General features: G+C 38.9%; 1 protein-coding gene across 1 annotated transcript; it reads left to right on the top strand.

The window, feature by feature from the left end:
• Positions 1-2,172: 2,172 nt before the first annotated feature.
• Positions 2,173-13,642, top strand: LOC145488930 (uncharacterized). Its single transcript, XM_081467785.1, has 10 exons — positions 2,173-2,286; positions 6,334-6,602; positions 7,896-8,010; positions 8,339-8,464; positions 8,769-8,891; positions 9,120-9,239; positions 10,187-10,312; positions 10,528-10,650; positions 12,353-12,871; positions 13,225-13,642. The coding sequence occupies exons 1-10, from the start codon at positions 2,220-2,222 to the stop codon at positions 13,569-13,571; spliced, it is 1,935 nt and encodes a 644-aa protein (XP_081323911.1). The 5' UTR covers positions 2,173-2,219; the 3' UTR covers positions 13,572-13,642.
• Positions 13,643-15,683: the final 2,041 nt, after the last annotated feature.

The raw sequence follows: 15,683 nt of genomic DNA, 5'->3' as shown, positions 1-15,683 counted from the left end.
AGGCATAAACTGACAAAATTAAAAGCTGTTAAGTGTCATTGGACTAAAAATGATCTGTACACGAGGGTTACTTGTAAGTTTCAAAGTGGACGCTTGTTTTAATTTTTACATTAGATTTAGGCTTTGAGTTTTATTGTTGGTTTAGAATAAATTGTTGAAATTTTTCCCGCTAAACAGTGTAAACGATATAGTAACTTGTAACAGCACCATAGCTAGTACTGGAAACTTTGTATGCAGCTGTCAATAAAAAGAGTTGTCGTGTCATTTGTTTTTGAAATTTCAGGGTGCTGACTTTTGTAACTTCGGTCACTTTAATACAATCGACGCTCTCCTTAAGACCGCTCTTCTAAGCGTCCAGCTCTGGTCATGACCTACGTTGTAAAAACCCGTTTGAACTGTCACTCAAACACTGTAATAAATAAATCTCGAAAGTGACCTTTCCCTAAGCGACCGTGACCACTTTTGGCAATTACCAGCTGGTCTTTTCCTGATTCGTCTGAGTGTGATTTGCGTAAGTCAACACCGTGATAAAATAACCACTCCGTGGTCAAATTTACAGTGATATAACATATAAAGTGGTAATCGTGATTCCTTGACTTTCAATAGCTATTTACATTTTGCAAGTTTTATTCTATTTCGATTAAAGTTCTCGTAAGCGATCAGCATTAGTTACCACCACTTTTTCAAATACCCGAAGACCCGAGATCTTCGACTGTATTTGAAAACCAATGAGAATATAAAATTTCAACTTACTTCTAAGTTGAAATGGTGTGTATTACTGTACTGAAAACTAAAAGGTTCCAACAATTGACTGTTTCCCATTTGACCGTTTTCTTATTGTATTTTTTTGCCAGCTCAAACTTGAGGGTGGTAGCGGCCTTATGTTATTGCATTCTGAACTCCTGATCTGAAGGTGCGGATTAAATTTTCTTCAGACAGCGTGCGGCACTCTTTTGCGCATGTGCGATGATCTGACAAAGCTGGCTTCAGTGAGGAAAAAGCTGTTCCACTGACAACAGTAAAACTAAGTTAACAGTAGTAACAGTATTTAATAAATTATTTGTCATTCGTGGAAGGTTTTCATGGTATATTTTGTATTATTTTGTGAAGATCATAGAGAATTGTTCACGAGAAAAGGTCAGTAACGAGGCGGCTCGTTCATTACAAAGAGTCAAAGGCGAGAAAATGACGCTTCCAAAGGGAAGAGATTACTGTTAAGCCGCACGAGGAAATCTTAAATTCTTCCGCGCTATACGTGGTGCTTGGTCGTACAATTTCTTATTGGTTAAAAACCTTCCAGTGTCATTCAAAGCCGTACATGCAGATTACGTGACAAGTGTGTGCCATTTCAGAGTTACCTTGTGCCTCTGTTTTAAAACGAGTCTTCGTGCAAACCTTTCATATGACGATGAATTGAATTTTCAGGAAAGTGAATCTTCAGGCGGAACTCATTTTCGTATGAATTGTTTCGCACGAAGACGTGTTCTGACACAGAGACAAAACTTAACTGGGAAATAGCCTATTATGATCTCGGGATTGCTGTTAATACTGATGTTCAAATATTATTTTACTGCGCGTATTAGGCAATGGAGGGGGCATTGTTTTGTTTGAACTACATTTTAATTAGTGATTTTGTTATTCTCCAACCAATCAAAACAAAAGAGACCAATGAGTTCATGATTCGCGTCACTCTCAAAACCCTGCATATGACATGAAAATACTGATGCAGTGCGACAAACAGCCCAGCTAGTGTCGACTTTTAAGCACTTTCGCGCTTTTTTATATTTCATCGGACACGGGTAACAGCGCTAATCAAGTCTCCTTTTCTAAAATTGAATAAAGAATTTCGTGTTTTCACGTTAAACGCTAGAACAAAATATATCACGTTAATTCAGCAACATCATCGCTTTCCTATTTAGAGTACAAACGATGTCATGACAATACGTCAACATCATAGCATTGTTTACCATGCAAAAAAGATTCATCCACCAACCACAGTTCAGAGGAGCTCTTTTGTTGCTGTGACCACCAATGATTAATGAGTGGCTTATTTCTGGAGCTGGTTGTTTAACAGATTAGCAAGTTAAAACTGATGACTCGTGCAGGTGTTGAAGTTTAGCTTATCATAGTACCCAAAGTTGAACCGGACGTTTTAGCTTCTCGCTGGAATGTGATATTTTGAAGCCGTTTTACAAGGTTTCCAAGAGACCGTCTTAGAGATGCTCGTTGTATGTTTTTGCTTTGTTTTCTGCGTCCTGTTGGCTTCCTTGATCCCAGAGGCGCAAGGTAAGGTTATCTGCAGTCGATGCTCGAAAATATTTTTGTTTTGGTGCAGCTTTTTTTGTTGTTATTACCGTGTAGCAAAAGGATGAACGAGAGTTTTCAGCACCCTTGACTGACTCAGTTCCAGTTAATTAAGGCGTCCAGACGAGACTTTTATTAATTATATATAGCTTTGCTGCGGTCGGAATGATAATCAATCAGCCAACACTTTGCGCAGATCATGAATGCTCACAACATTCACCTGTTTTAAAATTTTCTATGTGCAAGAAAAAAAAAAAAGAAACCTAGAAAAAGCCTAATACGTTATAAGTAATTTTGCAACATATTTGGGTACAAAGCAAGGCATGTTAAAATCGTGACAGTGAAACTGAAACGGCCTAAAGCTGTAGAGTTGCTAACCATGTATATGAGGTTTTTTCATGTTATTACCGTCATTAGAAAGCGGCTGGAATTTTAGCGTAAAATGACAACCTTCAGACTTTGCAATAACTCTAACCTACTTTTAGGACAATAGAACACTTTTGTCAACAAAATTCTTAAATTTATATCCATAGTATTACTCTGTTGTATTATTTCATAGCATTTCTATTCCAGATCCGTTTTCACCGCTTTTTTATCATTGCACCTGTCGAAGACGGCAGTTGCAGCAGTCGAAGCTCTAAACATTTTTTAGCAGTGAATGGTTTCAAAGTTCTTCATCTCTCAAAAGAGGAAAAAAAAAACTGTCGGATATTACAAAGAATTTAATGGTAAGCAAACTCAAGCGTTTAACGAACACCTAAAGATATTTTTTATATAAGGTTTCTTTGAAGGCGCATCAAATGCAGTCGGTGGCGAAATCTGAAAATACTGTTTTTCAATGATAACAGTTTAGGGACGTTAAGTAACCAAATGAGCGAAATGTCCCAAGTGCGCGCAATATAGCGACGTCTGTTTTGTGCCCGCCGTCATGCTGTTTCTAGCAATTTGATCTTTTGTTTTGTTTCCTTTTGATTCTTCTTGTTTATATATGAGTAGCTTAAATTTAATTCTTATCAGTACCCTGGGATCCACTGTAATTGGCTATGCTGTAGTGGTCTCCCTGCCTAATGAATTTTATTGTATATAAGTTGAGTATTTTAGGCGAAGTTAAATAAATAAAGGTAGCCATTTGGGGTACATCTCCATCATTGGCGAAAACAATTTTGAATATGAATTTAAAACTAAGCTGAAATAATTACCAGTTTTTTTTTTTTCCCATAGCTCTTTTTACTTTTTCGTACAGTTTGGCAAACTAAACTGAGCCAAAATTTGCTGTTGGTAAAATGTTGATCAACTATCTGGGGTAAAATAAAATTGCTTTAATAAGTCACTTCATTAAAACGTTAACACACCCCCAAGAGGAAGTTTTAACTTACACTTAGCTTAAACAGGTGGTTTTGTCATGCCCATGCAAATTTGTTAAAATACGGTCATGCTGTTATCATTTGTCGAAAAAGTTATAATCTTCGACAAAGGATTCCACGTTAAATTTCACGGAAAAACCGATATCGGTTTTTCAATTCAGGTTACGAGTCAGGTTATTTTCCTTGAATCTCATAGCCTTCTTTTTAAATTAAAGAAAACCCCGTTTCATTTACGTCTTTGTGAATGTTGCAATATTCAACGCGCGCTCGAGAAAAGCTATATGAGTTGAAACAACTGTATCCAGCTGGAATCAGGGAACTTAATTATTTGAACCTCGTGGTTGGCAAACTTCATTTTCAAATTGTTCACACAAGATTTATACCATTAATTTAAGGACATTGTTTCTAATTGTTTTTTGAGTTGTTGTTTTGTTGTCGCTCCAGTGCAATTTCACCGGAAGCCTCGCTTGCAAGAGTCGAAATTTCACGCTGAACACCTCGCCTAGGTAATATAACCAATCAGAGTGCGAGAATTCTCTGAGCTATGTGATTCTATCGTATATTTTCTTGTTCGTTATCCCTGGTGGTTTCCCAGTTCAGACGAAATTGAGAAAAAACGTTTTTAAAAGAGTTTGTTTTTACATATAGTGGCATGCAAAATAAATAATTACCTGTCTTCTTGCAACTGGTTAATCTCAATAAGTTTTATCGTGGCCTGCGACTTTCAAAATGTGCTATTTAATTTGTGATTTTCGTAAAGTTAGATGATATAAAGCAAATTAATGTCAGAGCTGAGAAAACAACAAGGTAGGCTGCGCACGGTGTTTTTATTCGTGAATCAGACATAGAGTAAGAAGCGAGGGTTTTTAAGACGAGATGGTATTGGGATGAGACAAGGGCGGTCCACAAACGAGAGGAAAATAATCTTTTCAACTCCAACCCCTTCTCCTTTATAGCGCCCTTTTTGTTTCACTTTCGCGGGAATTAACCCACCTCGAACATAAGAACCAAAGACTGGCTGCGAACAGTCTAGCAACAAGAAGGCATATTTTGTGTATGAGGTTTTGTTTGTTGGCAGAAAAGACAACAAACAAAATTACTCCCACTCGGCAAGTTTGAATAACTGACTTGACACTTTTGCTCAGCTCAAAAGACTCCAGCAGACAAATTTCACCTTTTATGGCGGAACTCCGCTCAAGCGGAGCTCCATACTCATACAGAAAAGAAAAGGAAACCCATGAATGGATATTCTCATGGATATCATGGCTAGCGGTTTTGCTCGTGAGCGCGGGCGCACGACGACGAGGACTAAAGTCACGCAACAAGGCGGCCGTACTCCAGCTTATAGGTTGATTGAGACATGCAGCCTTGGTTTACAGCGTAAATCTTTGATATTGGACATGCATGTTATGGTCGATTGGCCCATGTTAAAACAAGGTATCTGCCGACCAGTATCACGTGACTATATCGCGGGCTCAAGTTTTAAGCTCATTGAAGTCAGGTGTTTTTTTAGTTGACCGCTGCCCAAAACAAAGCAAAAAGCCATATAATAAACAACTTAATAACCTCGAACGTTCTGTTTTTATGGGAAAATCTCAAACCTCAGCTTTGCCGTATTCACCTCGCTATCGCTCGGTCAATACGGCAAGGTCTCGCTCTGAGATTTTCCCGTAAAGACCTCACTCTCGGTTAATAAGTAGTTAGTCATCATGTTGTCGGCGCAGTCAAATTGACAAAGAAAGGTAATTCAAGTATTATGGTAGAGTTTTATTTAATACGTGTTAAACGAGCGCTTCCGAACGTAAAGTGCGAAGTTATCACGCTTCACCTAACGGCAGCAATAAGGTTGATCTATCTATAACGCTGCGTAATGCTGTTTTTGAAAATAGTGACTTGGATATAAGCGTTCTTAAAAGTATATTTGTGTCATCCAAATGCGTGCTGTTGTCCATCTGTTAAGAAAGCAAAAGTTTATAACACCAAAACAATTCCTCTAGAAGAGAATGCTAATCTAATAAGCGATACATTCGGTTGAACTAGTGATAGTTCCATACCGTAGACGAGAAAGTCAATTTTAAACTTTCCGCAGTGTTCCGTAGTTTTGTTTCACATGTGTTCAGGCCGGCGATTCTGGTAGATCTTTGATCAATAATTACCACAAAAGTCTCCGAGGGAGTGGGAAAGAGGCAGTTTCTTTCTACCCTGCGAGCGAGTTCACACTCTAGCAAAAATAGTTAACAGATGTCGTCATATTATGTCCAACTGACAAAAAATTGACATCTTAGGCGCTTGTTTTTGATCAGGAACTAGCATTTCGCTTGCTTAAAATACCATTTCCAATATTCTAACCATAATAGTACTCCGTCCTTCGGAGTTCGGACTAAAACCGACGCCGACAAAGTTAAAGAGTTACTTGATCGCCTCCCTTCTTTCGTTAGAGTTTATATTCACCAACAGTCCTTGAGTGTATAGCAAAACTCTAAATGGACCTCCTGAACAATGTACCCGCTCGGTAATACTGGCTCAAGAATCAGATGGTTAAGAGGCCGCACATGAATTCGAGTCAGGGCGTCCTCCTCCATCTTTTGAAATTTGCTTTATTATTCTATTTACTTAAAGTAACTTTTGAGCGTAAGAGTGGCATGTCCAAATTTACCTTTTCCAGGTCAATGTCGCAATTTGAGATTCACAAGTGCTCCAATCCATGGCTACCGGCTGAATAATCACGTGATTCGTACCATTGGCGTTATGAATGAAGATTTCTGCGAGCTGCAATGCTACATGGAGCCAAACTGTGTCAGCTATAATTTTGATGAGAAGGAAGGTACAAATGGACAAAACAAGTGTGATCTGAATAACGCTACTTATGAACATGACAACGAACATTCAGGCGACCTCGCGAAGAACGAAAATTATGTGTATCGCGGAGCCGAGGTAAGAATGAAATTCAAAAGTTGAAAGTAATAACTTCAGTTTGAAATCATAAAAACGTTGAACGGATTTTTTTTTAAGGATTTTTCGTCACGACCTCGAAAAGAGTTCAAAATCCCGTATTGAGAGCGTTGGGGGGGCGGGGGGGGGGATGGGGTTGGAGCTAAGCATCTAAGCTTTTTTGAGAACTGGGACGAAATACATAACAGGCCTGGATAGGGCTCTAGGGCAGGGGTACATAGGTTTCTAAGGGAAACATTTCTTGCCCCAGTGGGATTTATTTGCCACTGTTTAACAACTTAGATTATAAACTCGAGATTTCTATGAGGTGATAGTTGACGAGGCCGATGGCCGAATCAACTATCACCTCATAGGAATCGAGAGCGAATGAACTAATTGTTTTAGGAGAATTCTAACTGAAATTCACTACAAATAACGATTTCCAATTATTTCTGACGTATTGTTAATCTTCACCGTCTTCGCGCCTTGGAAAGATCACTCGGATTGAATTGTCATTTGAAATTGCAGTTGTGTTCGCGCGCATCAAATTTTTTTTTCAATAATTTAATTTAATATAATTTTAGTCAAGAAACGGAGAATCTTCTTCTTTTAGACTTCTCTTTAGACTTCTTCTTCTAAGGGTTCCTCCAAAGCTTTGGAAAAACGCAAAAACGTCGCCATTTCGTAGACGGCCTCAACTATGACGCGTAGCATGAAATCATAATCTAATCGTCTTAGTATAAATCTCTATTGGTCGTTCAAAACTTTATGTAAATCCTTGTCGAAAACACAAAGAAGTGTTCCCAGCGCACGCTGCCTCACTAACCACTATCTACAACGGAATAGATGGTGAGTAACGTAGCCAATCAGAGGAAGGCATTCATGATAGAACGCTGGTAGATTTGTACTAATGGCTGGTAGTGTGCGATCACTCAGCCAATCATATTGCAGTATTTGCAGTACTATTCAAGTAGAATTCTACTAAATAATAATGATAATAGTTTTCTTAAGCTATATCCAGTAACGACTACTGCCACCTTCGTTTAAAATTTGAGCAAAAGCGAAGTATTCAAGGTGTAGTTGGCAAGATTTTGGTATAACTTTGTGCACATCAAATTCACTGTTCAAGAGAGACAAATTTACCTTGATCAAATTTGACAAATTTACCTTTCTCAACGCTTCATGCGATTAATCGAGGTGGCGCAGTTAGTGTTTACAGTTTTTATGTGTTTTAACTGTTGAGTATCGTCAATGGATGTCGCTGTAATAACGGCTATTTTTGTTCTTTCCTTGAAGAATGCTTGTGCAAAGAAAGCTTGCCAGAACAACGCAACCTGCCAGGCCGGTTTTACAGACAGAGATTACCAGTGTTTGTGTATTTCCGGATTTACTGGCCATGACTGTGAACACGGTACTAATACATTTTTTTTGTTATCAGTGGTCTTACCCAACTTAGCAATGAGAATTTTGAGGGGCTTAAATATCAAGAATGAGAAGTTATAACAGGTAGTTACAACTATAAAAGTTGGCTTTCTGTTGCCGCTATCATATTGTTGTTGATGTTGTTGTTGTTGTTGCTATTACGACTGCTGTTGTCGGATCTTGTTTAGAAGTCTAACAGGCAGAACATGCCAGGAGATCACACGGAAGATAATAACAATTGATCTACGGTGAGATAATTTAATAGCAGTTTTCGTTACGATACAGATATTCCACAGAAATCTTTTTTATTGTGTTAGATATTGACGAGTGTACCGACGGAACACACAAATGCGATGTCAACAGCGCTGTGTGTAACAACACCGGGGAATCTTATAACTGCACGTGCAAAGACGGATTTTATGGAGATGGAATAAAGTGCACCGGTAACTAACTGTAACACAATTTGGTTTAATGCATCTCTCGCCTGGTAGTTGAAACTATTATTTAAAAGCGAGTAGTTTTTGTCAGACATTGGTACGTGCATCTAGTTGAAACTCAGTATTATTCCAAAGCGAGTAATTTTACCGGACATTGGTAAGTTACTTAATCTCGTATATGTGAGGAAATAACTATACAATAACTCAGTATATGTGAGCCGGCGATACGACACCATGTCACGGCGAAAAGTTTGGTAAGCACACCATTTCAATGAAACGTTTCGCAGTTAGATTCCTTTTGTTGCTTTAGATATCGATGAGTGTACTAACGGAACACACAACTGTAGTGTTGATGCTGTTTGTAACAACACCTGGGGATCCTATAACTGCACTTGCAAAGATGGATTTCATGGAGATGGAATAAACTGCACTGGTAACTATCTGTAACACAATCTCGTGCATCTAGTTTAAACTATTATTCAAAAGCGAGTTATTTTATCAGACATTTGTAAGTTACTTTATATCGTATATGTGAGGAAATAACTATGCAATAACTCAGTATATGTGAGTCGGCGATAACACGCTATGTCAGGGCGAAAAGTTTGGTAAGCACACCATTTCAATGAAACGTTTTGCAATTAGATTCGTTTTGTTGCTTTAGATATCGATGAATGTACGAACGGAACACACAACTGCAGTGCTAATGCTGTTTGTAACAACACCCGGGGATCCTATAACTGCACTTGCAAAGATGGATTTCATGGAGATGGAATGAACTGCGCTGGTAACTATTGCTATGTGTTTTAATTTTACGACAGTGAGTAATGACAAACTTATAAACTGGACAACACACACAACCCACTGTAAGCGATAGACACAAATAATATGAGCGGCTTATTGATCTGTATGCTTTTGGCCCGCCATTAATAATAATTACACAAACAAAATATACAATAAATGAAATTAAATCATAGAATAATTCGTACACTGCTCGAATATATTAGAGGCTTTTTGTTCTGATATTTAGTGGAAAGTCGTCTACGTGCCTATACAGTCTCTGTAACAACGTTCCATACATGCTCTGTATTAAACAAATCAAGCACTCTGATTGGCTGAAACAGAGTGCTTTATCAGAGTACAGATGCACGGTACCTTACTTATCTTACCTTAATCGTCTTTCAGGACTTCCATTTGATAAATAGCTCAGTGTCTTACTTGACCACCGACACAGCAGAAAAGTTTCTTTAGAAGCTAAAAACGGTGCCAATTTATAATGGCAGTTGTATGTTTTTAAGTTCAAATTCTTTTTGCTGTTTTAGATGAAGACGAATGTACTAGCGGAACACACAACTGCAGTGTTTATGCTGTGTGTAACAACACCCAGGGATCCTATAACTGCACTTGCAAGATGGATTTCATGGAGATGGAATAAACTGCACTGGTAACTATCTGTAACACAGTTTAATTCTTGTGTTCTGTTGCCGTCTTACTCCAATAGCCCAACTCCGTACTCCGCCTAGTCTTTGCTCTGACGAAGGACTAATGCTCGGATATACGTCAGCTGCACAAGCTGTCTACGGCGGTTTATTTACCGGCTTAATCAACTTCAAGCTGCTTTATAGCTATAAGCGTCTCCATTCACACTGACCTTTCTTTAGAAGCTAATAATAACTGTGCTTATTTATACTGAAACTTAGTTCAATAATAAAATTTCCTTCTTTGTTGTTTTCGATATAGATGAGTGTAACAACGGAACACACAACTGTAGTGTTAATGCTGTGTGTAACAACACCCGGGGATCCCATAACTGCACGTGCAAAGATGGATTTTATGGAGATGGAATAAACTGTACTGGTAACTGTCTGAAACACAATTTGGTTTAATGCATCTCATGCCTCGTAGTTGAAACTATTATTTAAAAGCAAGTAGTTTTGTCAGACATCGGTACGTTTATATGTGAGGCAAAAAAATAGTAACAAACGAGCCACACCATGTGTCAGAGCGAAAAAACACGTGACCATGCCATCTCAATACAACGTTTTCCAGTAACATTTCTTTTGTTGTTTCAGATATCGATGAGTGTACCAACGGAACACACAACTGTAGTGTTAATGCTGTTTGTAACAACACCCGGGGATCCTATAACTGCACGTGCAAAGATGGATTTCATGGAGATGGAATAAACTGCACTGGTAACTATTGCTATATGTAATGTGTTTTAATTAACCACAGCGAGTAATTACAAGCTTGGAAATTGGACAATACACAAGACACACTGTAAATGACAAATACAACTTGACAGCCCGATTTGAATGGATATTTACCAGTGCGAGCTGGAGGCGAGCCGTTAATGCCGACTGTAAAAACCAGATATGGCAGATCAGTTACCGGTTTTGATGTTTGAAATAATTAGCTCTTTATGTTAGCGAGAGTCTGTTTATCAGAGTAGATCGTGGCGCTACGTCATCTTCAAATTGTGGCGCATGCGTATTGATGCCCGCTGTAATTGGGGACGATGACTAAGCGAGTGATGGCCAGGTTACCACTCTATCGCAGAAGTGGGGCGCTTTCCATTCAATTAAAAATTCGGGAACTTTCCAAACGGGTAATGATGGTATGGAAATTTCTATGGAATGTTTCAGAAAAATCCGAACGTTTTTGAATTTCCGGCCTGCGAACCATTCAATCGAATATTCAGGAAATTTCAGAAGAAAAATTAAGTGGAAGGAAAATTCTCATTGAGGAATTTTCTAAGATTTGGATATACCTCGCGAGTTCGTCCTCTTTACAGAAATTCCAAAAAATGCTGTTCCTTTCGTCACGAAAATTTCGGGAAATTCAAACAGCTGTTTCTGGTCGGATGGAAAAGCACCCCGAGCTGCCCGTTGCCTCTGTTTCATAACGAGACTTGGCCTCGGGCATCATTTGGACTTGGGCCAATCAAACTCATTTTCACATGAAAAGTTTTTGAACGAAGACTCGTTTTGAAACAGAGGTGTAAGTAGCTCGGAAATAGCCAATAGCTAAATTTCTAGTTTCAGGCTCCTTTTTTTTAATTCTGGATGGTTTACGTCAATAACAAGTCGGATTTTCCCGTTGTTAAAGACGACACAGTACACCGATAAATTTGAGACGTAAACCTCGTTCTTCACTTGATTCATATCGGGCGACTTTCCCTGTAACAAGGTTTCCGTCTCCAAAATTAATTCCGATAGTGTTACGTTTTAGTTGTATTAACCATTAAAGTTAGACTTTTAAAACTACAACTTACAAAAACTCTGCACTGTTGGAACAAATTATCCACCAAATTGTTGAAGATATATTTGTGCATTAGAAATGTTTAAATGTATTTGAAAATTTCAAATCACTTTGGGATCTTTCCAGGGCGCTGCCATTTTGGACCATATTGTAACACCTAGTTGGCCCTATAACCAAAATGAGAACATTACAAACCCTAATCTAACCGCTTGATTGGAATACGGTAAAGATCTATTTTGGCGCACGTGGGCAAAAATAGCGACTGTAAATTGGTACAAAATGTCAGCACACTTTTTTTTCACTTTTCATTACTACTGAGGCAGTCTGAAGACTCATTGTTTAAGGCACTAGTCTTAATTATCAGGTGTTCCCGTGTCCAAAGTCATCTCCCTTTCCGTAAGCTGGGCTTGGTCTCGGTACCCCGGTTATGTCTTTTAAATAACCCAGCTATCCCTGAAAAGCCCTATTGGTAAATGCTCAATTAAGATGTTATTTGTTTTCTTACTTGCAACAAATTATGGGTTTTGCTACATTTCTATCGTTAGACGGCAATTTGGCGCCAGAGCTACAGTTTTTAGGTACATAATTTGCTACCTGCCCTGAACTTCAGACTGTTGATGTTTCTTAATTTCCCAGGACTCAATGCTACCTTTACGAGTCTTGGAGCGAGTGGAAAAGATGGTCCAGCGTCACTCGGTAGTCACTACACAGGTCAGGATCATGACGGTCAAGTTACACTGTCCGGCGGTATTCAACAGTGGACTGTGCCGTACACTGGTCAATACAGAATAGAAGCAGTAGGAGCAGCAGGGGGGTATGATAAAAACGAGGATAGCGCCCAATACAGAGGAAGAGGTGCAAGAATGATTGGCACTTTCAACTTATCCAAAGGAGAAATGATTGGAATTCTTGTAGGTCAAGAAGGAGGAATAAGAAACAGCGGCCGGAGTTCTGGAGGTGGTGGAGGAACATTTGTCTTGAGAGGAAGCAATACGCCTTTGACAGTGGCTGGAGGAGGTGGAGGCCTCAGAGCTGTGACATCAAGACACCAAGAATGTGATGCCAGCACAGAGACTTCAGGGAATCCTGGTTACAACTCATGGTCAGGAGGCAGCAACGGACACGGTGCAGAGACTGGAGATGATAAGCCGTCAGGTGAAAGTGACGAGAATGATTAAATTCATTTCACTGAAGTTGCCAACAAGACACATTTGATTAGACAGCAGTCGATTAATCGGCTTTAAAAACTTTCTCGATGTTGATGTTGCTGTCGAAATACACTTTTCAATTTTCGGAGGCTGCCGAAAATTTGGTTGACAGCAACAACAAACGTAACTATTCACTTGTTATTGAAAGGTAGAGAAAATATAGTTTGGTAACTCCCCTTTTTTAGGGTGCGTGGGCAACCCAGATAATCTATTTAAGCAAACCTCCATTGCATGACAGAACTAAATTTAGAATCGTTAAATATACGAATGGGTATGAGTCAGCTTATTTTATTTTTTCAGGTGGTGGTGGCGGCAGTTTTTACTCCAGTGGAAGAAGTGGAAAGAAGAATTTTAGAAACAGGCTTAGGGGTGGAGAAGGGGGTGAAGGATTTCGTCAAGGAGGAGTGGGTGGACAGAGTATCGTGCCATCTCTTAATGACGGTTCTGGTTCTGGTGGTTTTGGTGGGGGTGGTGGTGCGGGTTACGGTGGAGGGGGTGGTGGAGGGTATTCCGGAGGAAGCAGTGGGAAATATGTAGATGATTCTTGTGGAGGAGGGGGAGGTTCTTATAATGTTGGAAAAGATCAGCAAAATGATTGCTGTTATAATACAGCTGGTCATGGCCTGGTAACCATTACATTACTGTAGAAAAAATAGGAAACGAGCCGTACACAACAACATTATGCAGCTGTAATTATATTCGCTATAGATTGTTTTAACTGGCCCCCTTTAACTCGTCCTCGCCATTAATAATTAATTGATTTGATAATTAAATAAATTCCTTGTTAACAGTGTTTTATATATATATATATATATATATATATATATATATATATATATATATATATATATATATTTTGTGCCCGGGGGAGGGGGTACTCCCTTATATGGGCTATATAGGTATGTGCGGCCCCAAAGGGTATGGTTTTTCAGCCGTTTCGGTCATAAATGGGGTATCGATTTTAGCTGATTTTGGCCATTTTAGTCATAAATAGGGTATGGTTTTTGCACGCTAGCCTTGATATGGGTATGTTTTCAAGAAGAAGCCACTTTTTCATCATTATCGAAAAGAAAATCAACAAAAGCCCTTCACAAATTATGTTTACGGCAATTTAACATTGGTCTGAACTAGGGAACTAATTTTAACGCAGGTCTGAAACAGGGTTTTAATTTTAGGGTCAAGTCATAAATAGGGTTTCGAATTTTTGGTCAGGTCATAAATATGGTAGGGAATATCGCAGATTTTGGTCATAAATGGAGTAAGGATTTTGGGAGGCGGGCCGCACCCCCCTCCCCCACCCAATTTTTCTGGGAGTATCCCTCCTCCGGTATTTTGTGTTGGCGCGGCACTTAGTTGCAATCAGTTCAATCAAAAATCGTCGTTTATAACAGGTTTTAATAGGCATATGATCCAAACGGGATTACTCGCCACAGGTAAAATGCTTTCGTAGTTCCCATTAAGTCTGACGGTCCACATAAGCTGTGTCTACTTGGTCTGCTCGGAGATACTTGACTGAAATAATTCGTGTAAACTTGCTGGTCGATTGATACCACGTTCTAGCGAACGCATAAATACATGTAGTCTTCATAATTTGTTTGGCATAAAGTAACATCCCTCATGTAATATGAACGGAATAGTGCCAATCTAGTTAGCAGCACTTTCTTAGGTTTCCTTTGCAAACAGCATGCATCGGTATTATGCTGGCCGTTTTGGGATTGATGTTAGGGTAACGTTAAGTTAGTGACTTAGTTTTGGCAGTTGGTAACGGTAATGAAGTGCAGATTTTCTTAAGATATAATATTCAATAACTTAAAATGGATCAAAAATCAGGTTCGAATAAGGAAGTTCTTCTTAGTGAACTCTAAAAATGATGTAGTATGAAGTCGAGCAATATAAGCGCGAGGTCAAGATAGCTGGATATTGGCCAAGTTCCTTTCTACGTGTTTATTGAAAGAGGCGGAGTCGAGGTTCATATATAAACACGCAAAAATGAACGAGGTCAATATCCAGCCATCTTGACCGAACAAGCTTGGTAAATAAAGGATTTATTATCTGGAAAAGGAACACTATTTTCTTACGGGACACAGCGGGTAATTACGAGCGGGTAAGATAGCGCCAATCACAGCGCCCAGCCATATAAATACATAAATTCTTCTCACTGGTCCCTACGCACTTCTCAGTAGTAATAGGGAGAACTTGATATGTGGCCTTAAGACATTCATTTTGTGTACAGGTGTCTTTCAGTGCTCATGTTTTATAGATCGAGTTTGAGACTTTTCAAATTACAAACTAAAGGACAAAAGTGGGCAAGAGAGCTTAAGAGGCTGTCTCTGTAAGACCCGACCACTGATTTTACTTCGAAAATTCGATTTTTCTCATAAGCTGGGATTTCAGAGCCCTTACCTAGCCAATCACTAAAATGAGTTTTATTTCATCAGAAATTCAAATTGAAGTTTTCTAGGATTGATTGAAGTTCGGTCTGCTCGACAAAAGTTTCATACCCGCCGAAACTGGAAAAATAGCACATATTGCCGGCGCTCTAAAAAAAATAATATTCGCTCAAAAGTCCTACTTCGGCAATATGTGCTATTTTTCCAGTTTCGGCGGGTATGAAACTTGTGTCGAGCGGACCGAACTTCAATCAATCTTAGAAAACTTCAATTTGAATTTTTAATGAAATAAAACTCATTTTAGTGATTGACTAGGTAAGGGCTTAGAAATCCCAGCTTATGAGAAAAATCGAATTTTCGAAGTAAAAT

This window comes from Orbicella franksi, chromosome 6 (genome assembly GCF_964199315.1).
Source record: "Orbicella franksi chromosome 6, jaOrbFran1.1, whole genome shotgun sequence".
In the NCBI taxonomy this organism is placed as follows: domain Eukaryota; kingdom Metazoa; phylum Cnidaria; class Anthozoa; order Scleractinia; family Merulinidae; genus Orbicella; species Orbicella franksi.
The sequence above is the reverse complement of the archived record's forward strand: the minus strand, read 5'-3'. Positions and strand labels throughout refer to the sequence as shown.

Coding starts and splice junctions, on each gene's coding strand:
- LOC145488930 (XM_081467785.1), top strand. CDS start 2,220: ATGCTCGTTGTATGTTTTTGCTTTGTTTTCTGCGTCCTGTTGGCTTCC. Junction 6,603..7,895: donor ATGTGTATCGCGGAGCCGAG/GTAAGAATGAAA, acceptor CTTTCCTTGAAG/AATGCTTGTGCAAAGAAAGC. Junction 8,892..9,119: donor AGATGGAATAAACTGCACTG/GTAACTATCTGT, acceptor TTGTTGCTTTAG/ATATCGATGAATGTACGAAC.